The 23924-nt window shown below is 35.9% G+C and overlaps 1 protein-coding gene and 1 long non-coding RNA gene across 13 annotated transcripts in view; one reads left to right on the forward strand and one right to left on the reverse strand.

The window, feature by feature from the left end:
• The window catches only part of CALCRL (calcitonin receptor like receptor), a 77926-nt gene that overhangs the window by 48328 nt on the left and 5674 nt on the right, over positions 1–23924 (forward strand). For all 6 annotated transcript variants that reach the window (XM_068948347.1, XM_068948346.1, XM_068948345.1 and 3 more), the window contains 9 exons: positions 456–566; positions 1523–1635; positions 4703–4794; positions 10027–10153; positions 11714–11867; positions 13091–13151; positions 13272–13338; positions 19063–19281; positions 19659–19700. In XM_068948347.1, coding sequence (XP_068804448.1) covers positions 456–566; positions 1523–1635; positions 4703–4794; positions 10027–10153; positions 11714–11867; positions 13091–13151; positions 13272–13338; positions 19063–19281; positions 19659–19700 — 986 coding nt within the window. The remainder of the gene's footprint in view (positions 1–455; positions 567–1522; positions 1636–4702; positions 4795–10026; positions 10154–11713; positions 11868–13090; positions 13152–13271; positions 13339–19062; positions 19282–19658; positions 19701–23924) is intronic.
• Positions 4818–23924, reverse strand: part of LOC104138611 (uncharacterized) — a 109368-nt gene continuing 90261 nt past the window's right edge. For 5 of the 7 annotated variants that reach the window (XR_011141881.1, XR_011141879.1, XR_011141876.1 and 2 more), the window contains 3 exons: positions 13601–13798; positions 12781–12949; positions 4818–8359 (listed from right to left, as the gene is read on the reverse strand). This is a non-coding gene — a long non-coding RNA (uncharacterized lncRNA). The remainder of the gene's footprint in view (positions 8360–12780; positions 12950–13600; positions 13799–23924) is intronic. The other 2 variants (XR_011141880.1, XR_011141878.1) reach the window with 2 other exon arrangements.

The raw sequence follows: 23924 nt of genomic DNA on the forward strand, positions 1-23924 counted from the left end.
GTATAGGCTTGGTATACATCCAAAGTGTAAATAAATTCAGTAAAATGATTTTTACAGGTGTAAGGCTCTTTGTTAATGCAAATTATGTGGTTTGAATTGACTTAGTTTGTTCACTTTAACCCAAAGAGTATTACTTTATCCACTAGCAGTGCTCTAGACCTAATGTGGTTTATAAATTGCAGTTGTAGACCGTTTCAAGCTGAATGATGATGCATTTTAAAATCTAATCAAAGAAATGCATATATATATATAAGGAATTATTTATATTAAGTGGAGTTTTAATTAACTATTGCTATTGCTAAATTTTGTTTTTCTATTCTCCTTTTTCTTTATGAAGAAGACTCATTGCTGCAAGTAAAAAACCTCATACAGTCTCTTTCAGAGGTTCATGTCTGTCTTTTGAAAGACTGCTACGAAAGAAGGGTTGTTATTATCAGATCTCTACTTGTTTGTAGGTCCTTACTGTAACAGGACATGGGATGGCTGGTTGTGCTGGAGTGACGTTGCTGCAGGAACGGTGTCAGTACAGCGTTGTCCTGACTACTTTCAGGATTTCAACCCATCAGGTAAGTGTGCAGGGGCCTCCATGTCAACGTTTCTTAATAAAATGAGATTTTGGATGCTTGATACCTCCTGTTTGCCCAACTGAAGTCACTAATGCACCAGAATTACAGTAATTCCAAATTCATTGTTTGTGTTTTCCCTTTATCACATAGAATAACTGACATGTTATTTTTTTCCTCTTTGCAAAATGCTGTTGTAGGATTCTGTAGAATAGGATTTAAAGCATGAAGTTAGATCATGGTTCTTTACTCTTAGAGATGAGCTTTTCTCTGTAAGACAAATAGAAATATGATTTATTCTTTTATCTCATTTTAGCAGTTGAAGTCAACACAAGTTGCTCCCACAAGTGAATCTTTTCCTATTTCTGTAGTCTAAACTTTTCAAAGTCTATGAGGATGTGGACAAGAGCAAAGACTTCCACTCTTGTATGCTTATGCTGCATTATGCTGCATATTTCCCAGGGTCCTTTCGTGCCACTCTCTGTTTGACTGGATAGTAATCACTATGTGGTCCCAGAAATGTTCCAGTCTGTTTCTTAGGCAGTTTCTATATTGACATTTTTCTGCCTGCCCACTCCTAATTTATATCAGTAAGATGTCAAACTTCAGTTTATATCCTGGATATTAAACAAGACATTTAAATATTCCTGTCACTTAATAAGGTAGTTCTCTAACAGTTAGTTTGATATATGTGGATATTCACTGGATTGGAGGAGGGAAATCTATTTGTTTTCTTAAGAAAAACACATCATCTCTTTCTCTTGCCAAGCAAAAGCAATGGCCTCTAGTTTCTCAGAATTCATAGTAACATACAAAGTCTCTCTAGTCTTATTAATAAAGCTGTCATTTGTTTGCCAATCTTTTTCATGAAATACTAAGCATCAGGAAGCAGAACTTCAGTACTGACCGTTGTGTTTTTCTTTTCTGTTTTTCTTTCCAACCACTTTGGCTGACTGTAGAAAAAGTTACAAAGATCTGTGACCCAAGCGGGAATTGGTTTAGACACCCAGAAAGCAACAGGACGTGGACAAACTACACCCAGTGTAATATCTATACTCATGAAAAAGTGAAGGTAGGAAAGGAATGAATGCATGTTAACCAGTGTCAAGAAACTGATCTGAAAAATTTCACAAAATGCAAAGAGAAAACAGGTTGTAGGAAAAAGATAAATTGTGCAAAGCAGATTCAAAATTAACTTCAGTTTTGTCTCGTACAGCTGATTTCAACAGCTTGAAGAATATGATGTTATTTTTGTTATGGATGTTTTAAATGTGTAGATACTAGTACTTGTCTAAGCCATCCACAGTCATATACTGATAAGCAAAGTGTATGCATTATGAAAAGCAGTCCTTTATGTTTTGCTCTGTAACTCTGAAGCAGGGCCCAAGCCCAGCAGAATTGCAAGAGGTTTGCACATCTCCGGAGGATGTGCTGAATGCTTGGGTTTATCCAGTTAAGTCATAATATCAGAGTTTTTCAGGTGCACAACCAAAGTTTTACTTGGGGTTGATACATCTTCTAGACAGCTTGTGAGATTTTCTGGGATTTTCTTTTTTCCAGTGCAATGTGGAAAACAGCTTTTTACTTTTTTTTTTTTTTAATTTAGGCAAGATGTAGTTGAGTAGATTCACCACAGGCTCTTTGGAGGCCAAGGGAAAGTAAATGATTAGAATTGTTAGATAGGATTTGTTTTTTCTTGTGACCCTTTCCATGTATTTCTTGTGTCCTGGCTCAAAAGGGCCTTTGTCTTTTTTCGTTTCTGAGATATTAAACTGTCCATATGAATGAAAAACCTGTATTTTAGTATAATACTTTAAATTTATTTAAGTGAAATTTTGCAAGCATGCAGAATTATCTCAGACCAGGCTACAAGATGCTTTGTAAGATTTTTTTCTATACATCAAGGATACACCTCTGTATGCACAAGCATGCGCATACGTGTACCTATATAGACGTAATTTTTATAGACCTCATTGTAGCTTGAAGATGTCCATCAATTGATGGAGATAGCAAAAAAATGGCTGGTAAAGCCCCAAGTGCTCTCTTTTGTGATACCCTGTGTTATCCTATATAAGGATATAATGGGTAAAATTACATATCGCCCTGCCCATATATGTGGCTACTAGTATTTTTTTTGTTTATAAAGCGTATTCAGTTATGAGAAGAAGCAGTATAATGGAAAAGTAAATGCCCAAGAAATAAAAATATAAAATGCAGATCAGGCTAGAATGTAAATGAATTTTGAGCTTATGGAAAAAAGTCCAATGATAGAAGGTTGTATCAAGAATATTGAAATCTACTGAGTATCTCCGCTGCCTGCGCTGTTGCGTCATTCACAGTGTTTCAGGATACTTAACTGTAATCCAAGTTGTGAACAGCTGAAAACAGTGAAAATAAGGCACTTTTCTATTGCCTTTTCTCAGCTCATGAGAGAAACTGAATATGTCTGTGGCAGTTTAATTCTACTAGCAGAGATGCTTAATTCATTGATTCTTTGTCTGGAAATTGAGAGATGATTTAGATAGGAGCAGATCCATCCAGGTCCTTCCATATGAATAATATGAGCTAGCTTCCCTCAGACTGCTTTGCCAGGACATTTCAGCTCTGTCATGCATCTAAGACTGTGTGTTAAAATGGAATAATTTCTACAAAAAAATTAAAAGAATTTCTACTGCTTGCTATAGTTCTGTATGTTACATAAATGACTACGTACTTTATCTTTTCACTTTGTTCAGAAAGCAGGTTAGATGATGCACAATAAACATGGCTATTGTCCTTTGCTCCGTTCTTTCTTTGATTGCCCCCAGCAGCAGTCCCTGCTGTACCATTGTGTAGTGCCAGTTCTAAATTGGGCAGAAATCTTCTAAATTCTTGACATGCTCCTTTGCCTAAATTGGTCACTGTATGAGATGGTGATATGGGATATGGTCCTGTCTTAGAAAGGCTGTCATAAGCTTTAGAGTTCCAGAGGTAACCCTTGTTTTCACACTTCCAGGTTTTTATGAAAGTTTCACTTAAATTATTGCATTTCTTTAGCATCCTTATTAAAAAGTATCTCATTTTTAAAAATAATAATGTGAAAAATTCTAGCATGTACAAATATGTACATTTTTCTCATCTAATAACCTTCTGAAAGCTTTACATGGAATCCATTTATATTATTTCAAAAGTGAACGGACATAGCAGGCTGCAGTTTTCCAGCCGTAAATTGGAGTAATAGGTTCAGAGGATACACTCCACACTGGATGTATGAGTATGTGTATGCATGCTCTAATTCTTCCTATAGAATCCAGATAATTACACTTTTTTGTGCTAGAATAAACTTCAACCTGAAGGCCTGCATTTCCTTAGGTGCAAAATAACAATTTTAAACTTAATGCCAGAAGGGAATTTTTGTGAGGCAAATTCTACGCCTGAAAGCACAGAATTTTCTTAATACTAGAATTTAATATATTACTTAGCTCAAAGATTTAATGATAATGTGTTGTATATTTTCCAAATATTAATTTACCAGTTCTTTTTTTTTTTGTTGGTCTCTACCAGTTTTTCATGATTCTATAAGATGGCTGTAGACTGATTTAACAAGATTGTTTAGTCTTTGCTATTTTTAAGTTATTGTTAATTTTTTTCACCCTCTTCCTGGAATGGTGACTGAAAACTGAATTTCCAGTATCACAATCACAGCTTACTTTGAAGAACGTGTCTTTCAAATGATAAGAAAAAGAATTCCATGAGAAAAAATATATAAACTCAGATCTGAATCATGCTAATTTCTCTTTTACTTAAGAAATGTGTTATTAGATGGATCAAGCTTAAGACATGAATGTACCCAGCACAGTAGCATAACTAGCTAGATTTATGTAAATACTCAGGAAGAACATAGTGGTATATATTAAAAATCTAATGTTTTGACTGATAAGTTCTAGTGATGATTTCAATGAACCTGTTCTGTGTCCTACAGAATGAGTTTTTCGTAAAACATTCATTTGCAGAATTCTGGACTTGACTCATCATTTTCTGTAATGTTTTTATTTTCTTAATCCTATTAGAGGCATTTTGTATGTAGCAGAGATGTATATGCTTTATCAATAGCAGTTCTGTATGCATCACAGGTGCTTGTTTCTGTTCTTTTATTGCAGACTGCTCTGAATTTGTATTATCTGGCCATCATCGGACATGGTCTTTCAATTGCATCACTCCTGATTTCCCTTGGCATATTCTTTTATTTTAAGTAAGTATATTTAAAATCTTATACCAAATATTACTGTTTACAACAATCCTAGTTTCTCTAATACTTTAACATACAAGCCATCCCAATAAATAGGATGGAGCAAGATGGCGATTGAAGTCAGTATATTGGTTTGGCACTGAACATTATATTATAATACAAGAATATCCTCCTTTTCTCAGAAATCTAAAATCCCAAATCTCCAAATGAAAAGCTGTAAATATAACAAATTACAAATAAATTACAATAATTACAAAGAAATAAGTTACAGTAATCATCTCTTTGAACAATGGCTTGTAAGGGAAAATGTCACTAGAGAATATGGAGCTCATGGAAAAGAGAATGATAATGATAGAAGATTGTATGTTCTTTAATAATACCCAATTATTAAATGATTGTGAATTTATTACAAAACTTAAAGTGTGACTATGCCGAGCATGGAGCAGACTCATTAACTAAGGAGCAAATGAAAACCAAAATACAGGTAGAGTAACATTCCAAAATATTTAGCCACAAAATATGAGAAATTGTAAAGAAATTAAGACTTAGAGAAACAGTACGAATGGGAATAATAAAATTAATTCTGGCTTTTATATATGTTATGTCTATTACGGTTATGTTCTCCTACTTACTAACAGCTATTATGGTATCTTCCCACAAGAAAGTTTGAGCAGTATATTGCCACTGTCATAATAACTTGTAACATAATGAGCAAGTTTCTAAAAATTATATCTATTTATTACTTCACATTTGTGAACTTACCTTTTTTTTTTTTTTCCTGTGAAGCACACCTAATTTTTTTAGAAGTTGATAAGGCTTAGTCAAAAGTGGAAAACAGGAGTGTTGCAACAAGAGCATAGCTCAGGCAAAGTGCTGTGCTGTCAGAGAAGAGCTGTTATCCCTGCCAAATGCTGCACTGCACTGTGTAGGCATTCCCTGTTAACTGACACTAGTTTAATCATTTCTCCATCATTTTTCATTGGATAATGCAGCTCTGCTCTACAGTCTTACCTGTTTCTTACCACTACATCCTACTGTCTCACTCCACCTTTTATTTTTTCCTAACATTTAAAGGAAAGTACAGATTAAAATATGAATAGCACATACATCAGCAGTAATTGGGCTAGATAAGCCCATTTTCTCATGCTCCAGACTTTGATTAAGTCTACAGGGGTAGTAGATGTCTGTTAACATTATCCTTTTTCAGTCATACCTGGCTGAGTATTTTTTTCTAATTTAGATACACATCTTTTGCCCAAGTTGTGGGCCAACATTGCCAAAAACACCCCTGAAAACAGAGACTACAATTTTGTAGCTTCTCTTTATGAAGTACTGTATTGAAGGTGACTTTTTTGCTTCTTTTGACTTCTTTTCCTGAGGACAACCCAGAAGTTCTGTTGTTTTTTATTAATTTATAAGCATGTGACCTATAAAAACAATGCTTACCATTTCTGAAGCTCACTTTCCTCGCACTGCTGAACAAAATCAAGATGTGAAAGAGCCCTGAGTTCTCATAAGAAGTTTGATTTTGCATAAAGAGGGCTATACTATTGCTATAAATCTCACAAAGTGTTTAACAGATTAAAAATCCAATGTGATAGGAAAAATGCTTTGAAATAGACTTCTCAGGAGGAAAAAAATATTTTGAATATGATTTTAAAGTTCAGAGATAGTAAAGCATGATTTTGCTGTATTATAATATGAACACTGATCTAATTTCATCTTGGCTTGTAGCACTTGCTGCAAAAGCAGGTGATCTGCTTTGCTACCATTATGTTATATTTGTCAAACCCTCCAGGGATTTTTTCCCCCTCTGGTAGAAGGATCCTCCATGCTCAGAGAACCACATGGAAAGAATCCAGACCAACAAACCACAATTTCTAGACTGTGGTTTTGTTGGGATATAAAAAGAAATTGCAAAATTTAGAGGAAGCTAAAGAAAGTCCTCTACAAGATGTTGTCTTGGGATGTTCACTGTTTTTAGTAGCAGAAGGGTATTTAAGGATCTAGATAAATACCAGGATGTATTATGTGTTGGATGAAGTTTGTATTGAAGTTTGTAATTCATGGCTCTGACAGGAGGGATGTTTTTCTTTGCTATTGTGCAGGGGGGTCTTTGAATTTGTCACGTTTCCAAATAATTTACTCTGTTAGTAGAATCACAGTTTTCAGACAACATTTGCTGAATTGCTGAGTATTAGAATATTTTTAGTTTTGATTAGAAAGGTGAGACTTTACTTCATCGGGAAAAATGACATTTTTTTCAAATATCTTCATTGCTAACAATTTGAGGGTTTTTTAAAAAGATTAAAACATTTTTGAGCATTTTCTTTTTCACTTGAAATTCTATTTTTCTTTTGAAAATTCCCTCATTGGAAATGTCTGCCCAGTTTGTGACTTGTGTTCTCCACATGGATTAGAGTTCGTATAAAGTGGGCTATAAACTTGGAACTAGGCTTTCTTTGTGAAAATTAATCAATGACAGATATAAATAACTTCTTGTAGTGGTTCAAGTTTCTCGTTCTGTTATGTTCTCTAAATTGTGCATGTGTTTTATACAGTCTTCTGTTAAAATAGTTTTATGACTGTTTGCATAAAGAAAAACTAGGAGGAAAAAATAAGGCAAGAGAAAACTTAAAAGAACAATGAATTCAGAGAATGGGGAGCTCTAATATGAAAGTTTAAAAAAAGAGACTACCAAAAAAAAAAAAACAAACCAAAAAACCCTAAATACCTGAGATACAGGAGAAGTTGTTGACTGGGATCAATCATCATGTCAAATCACATGTTAACACTCACAGACGTTAGCAACACTAGCCTCAAAGAGTGTATAAACAACCAGATGACAGATTGGTAGAGAGATATTAGATCCGTAAGTCACTTTAACTGAATTTCATTTGAACATCTATTTCCCTTTAGGTGCATACGTAGATCTCACTGGTTGTATTCTGTAGCATTTGAATACATTAAAAAATAGATCCCAAACACAGCTGGATGTTTCTGAAAATGTTACTGCTTTTCTTTTCGGTAAATACTGCAGAAATGAATTTTTCCATAGTGCCCTAGACATGCAAGAATCAAATTTGGAAGGGAAATATGTCATTTAGCAGAAAGACTATTTTTATTTTATTGCACAGGGTTTAATCTAGTGATAGGTCATTCACATGCTCTTAGATCATAATTACAAGAATTAAATGATTAAAGGACATTATGTCATTAAGAAATAGTCAGAATAAGGACTATAGGAAGGGTAACAGAAGAGGGAGGGTGGAGGCTTAGGAAGAAATCCTTTCATTACCAAAAGCAGTCTTCATTTTAAAATGTCATCAGTCTTGCTTTCTTGTTTCTTGTCCTGTGATCCTTTCATGCATGGGTGGAGGTGGCTGTGGATGGGTGTGCTTGAATATTCAACAGGAACAGCTGCTGGATGACCCTGAGAGATGGCCCCATTAGTTGTACGTGCTTTTCCTTGCCTGTGCATTGAATCTTAACAATAAGCAGGCGGAATCCTGGAGTTTTTCAGGACTCATTCACACAAAGCTGTTAGCTGGAGCCTAGTGTTCCTTCTCTCCATATAAACAGCATAGAAAAATATATATATTAGGCTTATAATATTGTAAATATAGTGTGTATTATATATATAATATATATTCAAACAATATAGAAACTTATATAATAATCGAAGCTTTGTGTTTTGTGCATTAAAACCGAAGGCAAAAGTACAATTATAGAATAACTAATGGAATATACATTATCACTTAATTAATATTCATAGCTGTGTTCTGTATTTGGGGCATTTTTTCCTTTGTTTCCTTGGTGGCCAGAGGTTCATGTAGAGTTAATCCTTGTGCTATATGACTAGCAGTGGTTCTAGAGCAGTTTCCTTCCCCTGTGGTTAGTAAAACAATGCTTGGAATGACTAAGGGCTCCAAGGTGTGACTTGCAGTTACTATGTCTGTCTCATTCTTGTGCAGATCTGAACTTGTGTACTTTACGCCATGTATCTGTGGGATGCTTCCATACTCTCTTCTTATGATGGTTGCAAAGAATGCAGTTAACCCAAGATGGCCACTTTATAACAATCTTTGCTATACCACTTACACACTTAAGTATGGTCTCCTCTGTAGCTAGACTGTAACTCTCTTGTTCAGTGTAGTCATTTGTTCTCTTTCATCTGTCATGTTCTCAACAGATTTCAATACACTTCTCCAGCTCCTCTAGATAGTCACTTCATTTTTCCAATCAAATGTACTAAATATTCCCGGTTATAAAATGGAGGGGAGGCAGGTGCACAGCACAGCACCGACTCCCTAGAACACAGGCTTCGTAGATTTTTTGACCCAAGTAACTAAAGAGCGTTTCCTGAGAGTCAGCATTGCACCACTGCCCTTATCACTTCTCTTTACTTTGATTCTTACTTGAATGAGAAGCACTCCTGCATCATGTATTGGCACTAAGATAGACCTGCTTTTTATGGAGTAACAGATAAACAGAATACTGCTGTGACTATGTTCAACTTCAGGTTTCATCGACTGTGTCACTGAATATCTGTTCACAAAAAATAAAGCTCTTCAAAAGATGTTTTTTCTCTTCAATTTTATTGCAAGATTCAAAGGAAATCTTGAAAATTAACATGGTTAAATGCATTTACATATTGCATTTTGTAACTATTCGATACTCTGTATATAGCTTAGTTGTATATAACAGTCAAGATAGGATTCACATTGTTCTACTTATTTCAGTATTTCTCTAGCTGTAGGATTAGGGAAGAGAAGTGACTGAGAATGTGAGTAAAATAAATGGTCCTCCAAAATCTTGACAGATTTGGTTAAATTGAAACATAAGGTAAGATGGCTTCTTTAAGCTCAGGTATGATAGTTAATTGGAAAATTCTTCAGGCACTAAAAAAAAATGTATAAATCTTCTGAAACTTGTTATATTATCCCTATTCAAACCCTTTTTAGATGGCTACTACAAAGCGGGTCCATAATTGTAATCATACTGGAACTGAATGTATTTGTTTTGCCTTCTGTTGTCAAATAAAATGAAGATTAAGGCAAGCTGTTATCTTTCACATCGAGTTACTTCTATTAAATTTGGACTAGAGCTGAAGAAAGGGTTAATGTGAGCTCTTCCTCATGAAGTAAAGAGCTCTTATTTCAAAATTTCAGAACTGTCCCCAACTACTCATAATTGTCCCCTGTGTATTTATTTGTTCTTGTTTCTCTTTTCTAGGAGCCTGAGTTGCCAAAGGATTACCCTGCATAAAAATCTATTTTTCTCTTTTGTTTGCAACTCCGTTGTGACAATAATTTCACTGACTGCAGTTGCCAACAACCAGGAGTTAGTTGCAACTAATCCAGTAAGTGGAAGTGTACTTGGCAGCCTTGTTAATTTGTATCTGAAGAACTTAACCAATGCAGAACAGATTAATAAGATATGCATAGTTAGTGAAATGATGTAAAGCAAGGTTAAAATGTTCAGTAATGATGTATCCATGTCACATGTTACAACAGATATCTAATGATGATTTGGGCAGTTCACATTTGAGGTTTCTAAATAATAAAATGCTCTGGGAGACAGAGCCTACTGAACTCTTCTGAAGTTGTACAGAACTCTTTTGCACTGAAAGAACATATTCTAGATGATCTCAGTGAGGTTATGGCAGAATTTAATTCACCCAGGAAGGACAGTAAAAAAGAGCTGTTGAGTGTAATTCTCAATCTGTTAACTACTTCCTTATGGCTTTAACTCTGCCATCTTCAGTTGAAAGGAAAATAATTAATTTTTTTTTGTGAAGGGAGATAAAGCTGATTCTTATACTCCAAAACTAAAAAACAGACTAGAAAAAACCAAAAATGTGTGAATCAGTAGCCTCTCCCAAAAGACAAGGAGTTACAGCACCTGAAGAACCTGAAAATTAAATACAGAAACAAACAAAAATCCCTAACCATGGCTTGATTTTTAGTTAGATCTAGAAGATAAGTTTAAACTATGTGAAAGTTAGGGCAAAGCTCCAGAAGTTCCAGGAATCAAGCAAAAAGACAACATTCTTTTTCTCCTGTAAAAGCCCATAAAGGTAGGCTTGAAATAGCTGAGAATTCCATTGATAAGTGAGTTAGGTGGCAGAATATGGTGAAACAATATTGATTAGGTGGCAGAATATGGTGAAACAATATTGATTTATGGTTAGCTTTAGTGCCAGAAATATATCAAATGTATGATACACACAACAATTTCAGAGGAAAAAATGGATCTACTTTGTCCAAAACAGTAAATTATCTGTTGCCACTTTTTCACAACCTCATATTTTAGTCCTTATAATGAGCTATATCATAATATTTTAACAGACAAATATTTTAGGATGTTTTGACTGAGACTAAATATAAATTTATGCCAATAGAATGGCTTCCTACCAGAATCTGTTATGCGAATTCTCACCTTTCCCTAAGTATTACAGTTATGAATAGGTTAAAATGGAAAGTATTATCAGCATTTTAAAAATGTAAATTATTCTCCGGAGCACTTGCATGTTGTTGTGATTGGTATAACTGAAAGGAGATTACCACACCAAAGTATATTTTCCAGTGCAGTCACCATCAGATACTTTAAGGGCTGCCTACTGATTGGAATGGTGGAAAACAGGAATACTTGCAGAAAGAAGGCAAAACGTCATTACTGTTTCCTGCCATCATGCTTGAGGATCTCAATGGTTCCATGGCTGATTAATAAAATTACAGATTCAGCTACTGACTTTGTCACAATAAAATATGTAATTACAGAAAAACAGAATAAATATAAATATTTGGTGGCTCAAGCATTTTTTTTTCCATTTTGCAAACAAATTTCTGAGATTTTTGCAAACAAACCTCTGAGATTTTTGCAACTTAAATATTTATGTTGCACTCTGCTTTTTCTGCAGGTTAGCTGCAAAGTTTCACAGTTCATCTACCTGTATCTAATGGGTTGCAATTACTTTTGGATGCTGTGTGAAGGCATTTACCTGCATACTCTCATAGTGGTGGCTGTTTTTGCTGAGAAACAACACTTGATGTGGTATTACCTTCTTGGCTGGGGTATGCAATTTCATGTTCTCTATTTTCAGGCCAACGTTGTCTTTTATTGCTTTTCATAAGAATTTGAACAACATATGTCCCTTTGCTTCTCTGAGCTGGTAACTTTGAACAATGATGACATATTTCTCTTCTTTTGTCTGCAGTGCTTTAACAGACTTAGAAATATTAACATAGGAAGTTGTATGTACCTCTGTCTTTGCTGAAAGAGAGATTATGCATTTCTGGAGTCAGGAAGTGACTCCTCCTTTGTATAGAGAAAATAAGTCTCCTATTATAAAAAAGACATTAAGAAGTAATTATTCATTGTTCCTCATCTTGAAGATGTTTATACAGGAATGAATGTTTGTTTTCAGAGAAGTCTCGCCATGTCTAGGGTGGAAGGTCAGAACTGAGTTAGAAATGGCCAAGCATTTATTTTTCCAGCGGTTCCATTTGACCTGTATTGTTCACTAAGCAAACACAGAATAGCTTTAGCTGAAGATCCTAAGTAATAACTATCAAAATTAACAAGCTGAACCTGGTAGTTTCAGATAATGCAGAACAGCATATTCACAAAGTGCAAGTGAGGACTTTCTCCTCAGTTTCAGTGTACCAGTACAGAAAATTCAGCTCTGACATGACTTGGTACCTCTGTTCCTAGCTATCTCACTGCAATTACAGATGACGCGTGGTTATGAGATCAAAAGTGCTCAGCAGTTTCTGGAAGCAAGGTACAGTTAGGGTGTCAAGCATCCCAAATCACTATTTTTTTTTTCCTTTGAAAAAGCTTTTAATTCGGCATGATTTCCAGAGTCCATTTTCAAATATTTTTGCAGGTGATCTTGTTTTAGGAAAGTGAGAACATAACTGGCATTTTTAGTCATCCTATTAAAACTATGGTCATATATACGCTTACCTTTTTAGTATAACTTACCTATTTAGTATTACTGTGGATTGCAGTCTGAAAAACATCTGTGTTACTAAGGGCTACTTGTTACATTTTAAATAGTTATAATTTGATTTGCCTTTTCTTTCTGTATGTCGCTGTAGATTTCCTGGTAAGACAGTGGGAATAAGGTTTCAAACTCTCTTCTTAATGAAATCTGAGAAAATAAGGTAACAGGAATTAATTCAGTTTCTATTTGTTCTGCAGGCATATGGTTTAGGTGGTTCCGGCAAGAGATGCAAATCTACTTAGTTATTAGCCAGGTTTATATGAAGAAAACATTGTTTTTCCTTCACAGGTTTTCCACTGATCCCTGCATGCATACATGCTGTTGCAAGAAGTTTATATTACAATGACAAGTAAGTAGCATCTCCAGTTGCTTTGCAAAACTGCTATATCCTCTTGAAAGAAAAAAAAGAAATAGAACAGATAATAATAAAATGACAATTTTTTTTTCTTTCTCTGTTCATTTTCTCTAGCTGTTGGATCAGTTCTGATACTCATCTGCTGTACATCATCCATGGTCCTATTTGTGCTGCTCTACTGGTAGGCATTTTTCAGATAATTTGTTTTTCTTACTCGTTTCCTGACTGTTCATGGTCGTGTTAGCAATGCTACACGCTAGCATTTACAGGTCGCTGTCATTCGCAGGATTCCCTCTTAATCCTGTAAGGTGCCTTAGATACAAAAGATAACAAGTTTTGACCTTGTTAAGGAGCCTTATCCTGGTCCTACAAGAAACTCAGGTTTTGCAGTATTGGCTATCATTACATTTAAGTCCTAATGACAAGGAAGTTCTAAATATTACCTGGAGTACTGAGCAGATAGTTCAAATCCTTTAGCTGAGAATGTTTCAGTCCTCGTTTCTGACTGCCGAGGCCAATGCTTTATTTGCTGGGTTGACGTCAGTAGCTTCAGTGTGGCACTGTGCTAATGCGGCCAAATAGCTTCCAGACTGGACCTGACTGGAGGGCAGACAGAGGTCTGCTGAATATCACAGGACTGACTGCAGGTGGGAATACAGTACGGAGAGAAATTAGAGCAGGAACTCAGGAGAGAAACAGTGGAAGAAGTTCTGCCAACAGAATCTTCAGGCTGATCTGGCAAAGGTTTCGTATAAATACATGCCCACTGACTTTTCTTATGGCTTTTCAGATTATGCAAGGAAATTCATTAAGAATGAAAATATTCAGTAGACTTTTGGAAACCATTTTGGTCTATATGAAATTCCTAGTTTCTTAAATTGCTAATGAAAATTTGCTGAGGGTACCCTGTGCACAGAGAACTCGCTCTAAAGCTCGCTCGCATTGCATAAAACCTGCAGTTCTTGTGACTCCCACGTTTTCATTCACAGTGAAATTAGCTGGTAAATTTATATTTGAAGGATGCACTGATACCGTGACCCGCATGAAGTACTCTACCCATGAAACTGAGATCCATGACCCTTGAGGTGTTGATTATTACTGATAATCCCTTGTCCTGTTAGTCAGGTCTGCCATGTATGTTCATGTAAAGACACTTTATGCTCTAATCTGCATACCTAAACTCAAATCTAAATCCTTTTAACTTTTGTTGTCTCCAACTTAAACCTGGTTTCACAGAAACTGAGGGGAGTTTTTTTGCTCATTTCAGTGGCACCATATTTCACCTAGAAAATGTATGCTACTCTGCATTGTCGTGTGGGCCATTGCTTCCTTCTTCCAAGTGTCTCTTCATAGATATTTCACTTAAATAAAGCTCTGTAAAGGTGAGATACAATGTATACTAGTCAGAGCTTGCTTCGACAACAACAAAAAAAACTATGTAAAATTTGAGGCCTGTAACATCTTCCGTGAAGTAACCTCATTAGAGGATTTAAGAACGTTTTCTCCATCCCAGCAGTGGCCTCCACAAAGTCACGCTGAAAATACTGGCAAGGCTCTTGCGGATTTCAAATGAACTGGATTAGTCCCAAACTGTCAAGTCGTCTTTCCACTCAAGTCAACACTAAGAATGTCCTTTGATTTCACTGGAGGCATAATAATCCCCTCAGCGTGCTTGATTTTGGCAGAATCTGTGTCCATTTCCCTTGCAAATTACGAAAGTGTATACCTTTGATATTCCCATATTTTTCATGAGGAGCTGATTGAAAATGTTTCTCTTGCTTTTCACATAAATTTACTGATGGTACTGAGGCAAGAAAAATGCAGGTAGGAATAATTAAGATTAAATACAACTACACATCTTGCTTGTGATGTGTATGATATGAAAATACCTTAAAAGAGTTTTTTTCTTTCCTGGCAACAACAAAATTTAATACGTCAATTCAGGAAAGACAAGCCAGGGATGAAGACAGAAGATGAAGTGCATGTGTTTAGGCTGTGTGAACAGAACCCTCATTTGCTTAAGCAGCTTGCTTGCCAGATAAAATTTTCACACTTTACTAAGCATGACCTGCTTTAGTAGAAGTTTAAGCAACAATATTAAACTGCAAATTAGGTAACGAGGGAAACAACAGTGTTTCTACTTGCAGGAGCAAATCTCAAAGAGCATGAAGGGGATTATCAAGGGGGTGCCAGGGAGAATTGGCAAAAGTCAATGGGAATTAGGCCTTTAACTCTTGTATGTCACTGAAAATCCTACCATTACATAAAGTTAACAACAACGCTGCTTTTACAGTCCCTGGTATTACATAACTGTGGTCAGATCCAGGCCAAAGAAGCTGTAAATGGGAGCACACATAAGTTGCATTTTGGTTGAAGTTGTATTCAGTTGCGCACTTAATTGCAAATGTTTGTCTAAGCAACTACAATCAAAGAAATAGCGTGGGAATGAAACAGATGCTGATGTCAATTTTTACATTTACATACACTAGGCAAATACTGATCAAAATGGAGGAAAAAAAGAAAAGCAATAGATTTGAACTTTAGCGAGAACAGTATTGATTTCAGTGTAGCTTTCAGATATGTCAGTACGCTGTTTTTCTTGTTTTAGTTTGCACTGGTGCCACTGAAAGAGCAGGTTTTAAATTAGTTATGCCATTATTTACGTAAATAGTATTAAAGGGCAAAATAAACATCCCTTTAATAATATTATGTATTAGCACCTTAGATTGACACCCTTCTGAAGATGCAAATACTTTCAGCAGAAGCAGCAAGCGTACTAGGTGAATGTGTGCTAGAAGGAAGTTCAGGAGCCCCAGTTTGTGTTTCTACCTTTGTCACTGACCTGTTTCATGACTGTAAGCTGGACTCGGTACAAGATAGGAGCCTAAAAGTTGAATGCTTAGCATTCATGTGCCCAACTTTGGGGAGTGGCCAGAAGTCAGACATAAGAAATGCCCTCAGGGACGTATCCAAGTACTCTGTCCAAGCAAGCCAGGCTCAAGCAGGCTCAGGTCTGAAATTGCATAGCTATATTAAAAACAGGCAGAGACTACTAGCTAGGGTATCCAAGTATCTTGATCTGAGAATAGTCTGTGTATAATACCATCCCAAGAAAAAATTTGAACAGAATTTAAATCTACATGTGAAAAAGGATGCTCATTCTGCTTAGCACAAAGTGAACATGGAGAGAACTAGAAATTTCAGGGACCTCAGGAATTTTGAACTAGAGAACTGCAGGACCTGTTGAGTGTTAAGCTCAGCTATGTCCACAACAACTCTGAATGCTGAACCTGAATTCTACTAAGTTCCCAGTATTGGCACCAACAGTTTTTTTTTATTCTTTTTTAAATCTAAGATCGCTTTCTCTGCCTTTCTTTCTTTTATTAACTTGTCTGTTTCAATTTTCAGATTCATGTGGAACAGTCTGTATCTTACTATGTGTTTATACTGCAGCTAGCACAACAGGACTCCACTGGAGCTTTACAAATAAATCATCAGTCAATTTGATGATAATATATATGCAAGTAGTTCCACTGGCCAACTATTGTTTAAATAAGAAAATGTTCTAAGTAATCAATACAAGTTTTCATCACTTCTGTAAGAATTCAGTCCATCCTGATCGCACTGTATTCATGATAGAAGAGATACTGACCAAAAACTGGTGCTGCGTATTTCTACTGACACTCTACTTTGCATTGTTTATCTTTTCTGCTTGTTCTAGTATCTATGTGAAATCCCTTTGCAAGTTTATTTTTGTGTTTTTTTCCGTTTGGGTGGGCAGGTAACTACTAGAATGATTTTGTGCATTTAGGCTTTTTTAAGTGAAAAGATTTTGCTAATGATATTTTATTCCTGGCTGCTGCAACTTTTGTCTTCAATTAGCATTTAAATACTGTATTATAGGAATTGGTCATGCTGCCAAAACACGGGGGGACTGAATGCTGTATGTTTGAGAGACGTTGATGTTGAACTAATAGATTTAAGTGAGAAGGATTAAATTTACCTATGGAGGAAGGACTTATTGCCTACCTGTACTATAGAAAGTTGGATGAGGAACCTGGGCTGCATAAAATCTAAATAAATCCCTTAAGAGAGAAGACCTGGGTTCTTTAAACAAAGCTAAAAGGTAGCTGGAGGCTTCCAGAAGTAGTTCATGCAGTAGTTTCCTATGTAGAACGATTTCCTGTTAAATTGATTTAAATAGCATGCAAGTAGAATATAAATAACGTTAATATATCTGTCAGGGGCCATGCTGCTTTTAACAATACACAGCTGCTTAGCATGAAAGCCTTAACTGAGATGACAGGAATTCGGCCTGTGTTGTGCAGGGCACAGTGACAGGCATGCTCTGAAACAACTACCCGTTTGCACTTTTCTTACAGTGAGGCACAGGCCGGCTCCTAGACCAGGAATCCCTAGTCATTTTAGAAAGGAGAATCTTTCTTTCAATAGCTAGGAGATTTTATTTCTCTCTTTAATCTCCATAAATTATCTACAAGGATAGGCAATTTTTTGGAATAAGAGAACCAAAATCTAGGTCTCTCCCTTCCATAGCTGGTATCCTAAGCAGCAGCATTTTGCCTCCATGTCCTTTGTGGAAGGTGATGGGACTAGCTGAGTTCTCAGGGTCTCGTCAAGCTCTAGTTTCTATAAGGGGCTGCCGTCATACTATGATAGATGAAAATACAGTTTAATTGGCCCTAACTTTGTTGTTGTTCTGGTTACTCATATCCTTAGGCTGGTCTGTGTGTGTGTGTGTTTTGTGGTTAATTACAGCAATGAATGTTGATTTAGTCTGTATTGTTGTGATTTCAGTTTGTTCTTCTTTGGTGAAACTGAGTGAACAGGTATACCCTACTATTAACAAGAAAAGGTTTAATAACTATGGAATTAAAGAGCAATCAACAGTCTGCTCACTTCCTATAAAAACTGAGTTTCTTTTTTTTTTTTTTTAATCCTTTAGAATAGGAAACTTGGTGGAAAGGATTGTAGCAAATTCCATAATGCATAAGAATAATGTAGAGCATCAGCATCTCATAGCTTGCCCCGTCTGTAGTTCTGTTGAAAGATTTGAACATCAACCATTAATTACTGTGAGAATATTTCAGACCTGCTGTTTGTCTGCAGGAGTATACAGTTCCCTGTAGTAGCATTTTGCCTATAATTTTATTTCTCTTTTATTAATAAAAAATCTGATTTTTTTTTTCTCTTCTCTAGAAATTTTTCAGCTTAATATTTGAAAAAGAGAAAGCCAGGCACTTTTTTAAGAACCATATTTAGATACAGACCAACTTACATAGACCTGGGTCAATTTCTTTCCTCAGATACAGCACAGGGCATTTTGGGACATCACTCTATGTCTACCAGAATAAAATTGTTTAAGCATTGACACGGTCCACTGACTTCTGTGGAGCTCAGGCCAGTTTCTATGTCAGTTTATGTCTGTGTCTTAATCCATTCTCTCTAAAACAGCATGGTGGGTTTTTTTTTTTTTTTCTATTTTACTGTGAAATGATAGGAATGCTTTTTTGGTAAGAATAAATCAAAGGCTCTGGATACAAAACATTATAAAAGAACTGCAAGATTTTGTTTGTCAAATAACAGCAGTTCTGTTTTCTTTATTTTTTTCATAATCAAGGTTCTACATTAGCTGGATGGATGTTTGATTAATACATTAGGATTGGATGTTTATATTAAATGTCAGAGCCCAGTCCCTTAAGAGCGTTAAAGGTGTTTTAAGGGAGACTCTTAAAGGTGTTTTCAGAGAGATTTAACTTCTGTTTACTATATAATCAGTGACATCCAGGCACTATGTGTTTTCTTCGAGTTGTCTTTTTTTTCAGTATCACAAAATAGTTTTTGTGTTTTTTCAGAATATCTTCAGTGTCATTTTATTTTCTGACAGGTGAATCTTTTCTTCCTGTTAAATATTGTTCGTGTGCTCATAACGAAGCTGAAAGATACACACAAGGCAGAGTCCAACCTATACATGAAAGCAGTAAGAGCTACTCTTATTCTAGTTCCACTACTTGGCATTGAATTTGTGCTGTTTCCATGGCGACCAGAAGGCCGGATCGCTGAGGAAGTCTATGACTATGTGATGCACATCCTTATGCATTACCAGGTAGGAAGCATTAAACAGCTTTTGTTCACTTGAGCTAGATAACAGTTGGCATGTACAGCAAATAAAGGGAAAATGATCATGTGATTTTAGTTTTTAAATGGAAGACCTTTATACAGTATTCTTGCTTATAAACAGATTTAACTTTCTCATACCACTAAATTTGCTTTTCTTAAAGGAAAAAAAAATCATGGTAGATAGCTGACCCAATTGTTTTTAGTAGTACTTCTTTAGAAATAATTCACCTGGTTAAGATTTGTGAAACCTTTTTCCTTTTGCTATCTATATCTGAATTTTATCAGTAACTCTAATTATCTCATACCTGAAGAACTCTGTATGTATCTGAAATCAAGCAAAATCTTTTTTTTTTTTTTTTGCAGGGTCTACTAGTGGCTACAATTTTCTGCTTCTTTAATGGAGAGGTAAAGGTTTTTCATGTTTTTGTTATACCTTTTTTTTTTTTTTTTACATATTTTTGTTATCTTTCAGCAATTAAGTAGATGGCAAGCTAAAAATATATATTTTTTAAATTCCTAAATCTAAATTTAATTGTCAAGTAAAAATAATTAAAAAAAAAAAAAGAATCTTGCTGCCAAGGTCAGAGCTCGGGAAAGAATATTCCATAGTTCGAGGCATCATAAATACTTTAGGACTGACTCTCTTGTGCTGAGAAATATCCACACCTCTTGATTATATAAGGAACTGAAGACACTTGTTGCTTGGATATAAATTCTCAGTAAATATCATATAAAGGAAAATGTAATTCAATATCCAGAAGGTATATTTGTCTATATGAGAAGTCATCACTATGCCATCTGTTATCCTGGAGAATCACTGGATTGGTCTTTCTACAGCAGGAGAAAAGCATATTGCATACACGTTGCTATATTGGGGTATTATTCTGTTATGGCAGCTCTGTAGCTGAACTGCAATTACATCAATCTTGTTCCTTTCATGAACCCTATGTTCTTTTTATAAAGCACAATTAATCTTTTTTTCAGTTTTCTTTCGGAGCTTACATTTTGGCAAAATGTCAAGCTTATGTTCAGAAAACTGCTTTTACAACACAGCTGAAAGTATCATTCCAAAATCAGATCCTTATAGCTTTATGTACCTGGGTCAGCATTTTTTCTTGAATAAGCAGAAGTGCACTTTTAAAGAATCATCATCTATCAAGTCAAAGAACAAACTTCTTTCTTCTTATGCCAGAAGACTGCATCATATTTCAGTAGTGTATGGTACTGATCCTGAACTGTTGAAGTTAACAAGCTTTGCTGTTTTCTTGAATAGACGTAAGGTCCTAAAACTCTTGAGTGCACACGACTTTTAACTAGAAACTGGTACCCAAGCTTTACACTTGCAAGTGCTTACAAGGCCTTACAGGCTCAGAGATTGAAGCGGTAGAAAGTTTTAAAAAAAAAAGTGTTCTGTGTGTGTATACACACGCACACACACACACACACACACACACACACACACACACACACACACACACACACACACACACAAATTTACTCTTTCATATGACTCTTGCTAGCAAAAGAAAACCACAAACAAAAAAAAATCCCAAAAACCCAACTGAGACTTTTACAGCACTTTTGGCAGAGGAAGAACTATAATCTGCACTTATTCGTACACATCTGTTTGTTCGTTTGCTCTGCATTAGTGCAGTTGCTCTGTATGGCTGTAACAGATGTGTGGGAGTAAGCAGATGTGTTCATATGACTGAACCCTTAGTTTTTTTAATCAGATGTCATAAAATTTTTTCAGTGTGCTTACATAATCTTATTGGGGGTAATATTTACTTGTGCGGTAAATATTTGGCCAATGTAAGAATTGATTTAAGCAGATCACCCTTCCTCCTCCTCCTCTTCAATCTGAAGCTGACTGAATTGCAATGAAACTTCCAAACCGTTTCAAGATTTTTTTTTTTTCTTAAGAGATGCATAAGTCTCAGTAATTTTTTTTTTTTGGCCAAAGGAAACGAGCAGAAAAGATTAATAGAGAAACCTTCTCACAGTTTACTGGGCCTGGGTCAGTGTATACATAGGTATTCATTTGCTCTCTCTAAAGTGGAAGTCTGTGCTTCTTAAAATAGCTTTATTCTTGGTATCAGTGCTTCAGCCACTACTATTTTTTTTTAAGATAACTGCATTGTCATTGCATTGTGTTCTAGAAGGCATTTATTGCCTTATGAACAACTGGAACAGTAAGGAAGAATGTGGGAAGAATGACAGTATAGTTAGGAAAAAAGCCTGGACAGAAAAAAAAAAAGTGTTTCCTTTGTCTCCTAAAAGATTCTGCTTCTGGCATGTGTGCTGGAGGCATATGTGTATTTTGTTGCCATAACATAGCCTGAAACTGTGACTTAGTTATTGTGTACAAGATGCTTCTTTACCATTACTTGTCATGGCAGCAACTCGTTATAAACTGTACAAAATGCTAGGCATCAAAGACTAAGGTTAACACTTGTGTGCTGTTTTTGCAGCTGTAAATTTATGGAATAACAGTGAGTACTGATATTGGAATCTACGCTTCATGAGTGACAATGGGAAAAAAATTTTCACTGGTGAATTAGTAATTTAAAAAGCTAGAAAGCAGTAATTTCCTTTTATCCGTATCTGAGTATTTCCCAACTGCTACTGCACCAGTTTGTTTTCTGTATCAAGTATTAGGAACCCAGCCTTGTTCAAGTAGTGGCTTTCAGGCCACCTCTGGCCCACAAGGGATAATAAAATGGCCTGCTAGCAGAGAGCTATAGTTAAAAGAAACATAAAAAGTGTCTGAAAAATAGATAGGGCCTGCTGACAGTAGCCAAGGAACATCTGCAAACTTCTTGGGCAGCACAGCCAGGGATGGGCTGTCAATTCCAGCTGTAACATGCGCTGAAGCTCAGTTTGTCAGAAACCACCTTCCGCAGACATAGGACATATGCAAACTCTTCATCTTTATCTTCTGTGGTAGGGGTTCCCTGGAGACACTCATGTTCTGCCTTATGTCCTAGCATACTGCAGAGTAAGAGGCTTCTAGCCTACCTCATTGTGTTTTCCAATCTGAGTTGACCTAGAGAGGCCTTTTGGGTGACACAGGCTGCAGTCACAAGAAAAGCCTGTTCTAAATTTCAGTGAAATCAGTAGAAAGATTTCTCTTGGCCTATTAATAAAGAACACTGATATGTGGGACTCTGCACATTATACAGGTACAGTGTTTTTTTGTTTTGTTTTGTTTTTTCTTTTTCCCTTTCACTGGGAAATGGAAATGTTGCAGTAAATATTATGTTCTCAAGTCTAGGGGATTATAACATCCCTTTATCCTTGCCTTTAGGCAAGGTTTTGGTTTTTTCTCCTCACTGGCTACTGATTGGTTTAATTTGTGCTATACTGGACATCAAGCTACTAGCACGCTGAAGAGCAGATTGGAAGGAACCTTTCATTAAACCTCATCCAAAAAAGCTATTATTAATGCTGTGAGAAAGCAAGAATCCTCCAGCTGGAACTGGCATCTTTACCAAGGACTGAGAAAAGCAATTGCATATATGATGTTTCTATCTTTAAATGTATTACTTAATAGCCTTTCATGTAATGAAGTGCTGTTCCTCCTGAGTTGAATTGACAGCTATATGCAACTGTTCAAAGCTAAGGAAAGAGTGAAAGAAGTTCTGTTTTCACTTTTGGATAGACACATGCATGTTGTTAAATGGAGTATAATTAGTGGTGACAAATTAGTTGACTCACTGATTTCTCATCTTTTTCTGTAAGTTATTGATTGGAAGTTTAGACAAGACTGAAAGTTGGTAATAATGAATGAGAGGATGTAACATTCCACAAGAATAAATGTGTAGTAGGACAGAGGGTGAAATACCGATTCAGCAGTAATGGAGGGGCTTTTGGAGGAATGCCAGAAAACATGGCTTAGTTAGAAACATGCTGAAAGAACATGATGGGTACTGAGGAGGGTATGGAGGAAGCTGTGTTTGCCTGTCCAGGGAATACTATTTATAGAGATCGGTCACTGGCCGGAGAGCAAGCTAAACAGACTATTTTCTCCCTAGAAATAGCAGGAAGCACTTGTCTTGTAGGGATACTGAAGGCCTTATGAGCTATGGGGACTGATATTCTGAAGTCTTTAGGACTGATTTACAAATATTATTTACAATAAACAAGTGTTGCTGAAGCAACTGGAAGGAAATCTGGAGGAAGACATGACTGTAATGCTCTTTGGTATCATGGGAGTTGTAGTATATGTCCCAGCTCTACCAATAACTTCTGTGACCCTGGATAAGCCATTTAGTTACAGTTGCTGTTGTTTGCCCGTTTCATGCCCAATGTTTGCCTTATTTAAACAAAAAATTCTTTTTTTCTACAATAAAACTCTAATCTTATTGAGATAATTGACCATGGAAAGGAGGAAAAAATGGAATGCAGTTTAGTCGTATGCACAGGTTTGGCTCCAAAACAACAGAGCTGAGGTTTTCTTTCATTTACAAATAAATACAAAACCTGGAAGAAAACAGGAAGGCCACAGGAGTAGTCAAAGTTTGGGCTGACAGGCCAGAAGGATAAACAAAAAATAAAACTAGCAACTACATTTTATATGATATAAATTCCAAAGCTTCCTTCTCACAGAAGGTGGAATTTTGAATATTC

This window comes from Struthio camelus, chromosome 6 (assembly GCF_040807025.1).
Source record: "Struthio camelus isolate bStrCam1 chromosome 6, bStrCam1.hap1, whole genome shotgun sequence".
NCBI lineage: Eukaryota > Metazoa > Chordata > Aves > Struthioniformes > Struthionidae > Struthio > Struthio camelus.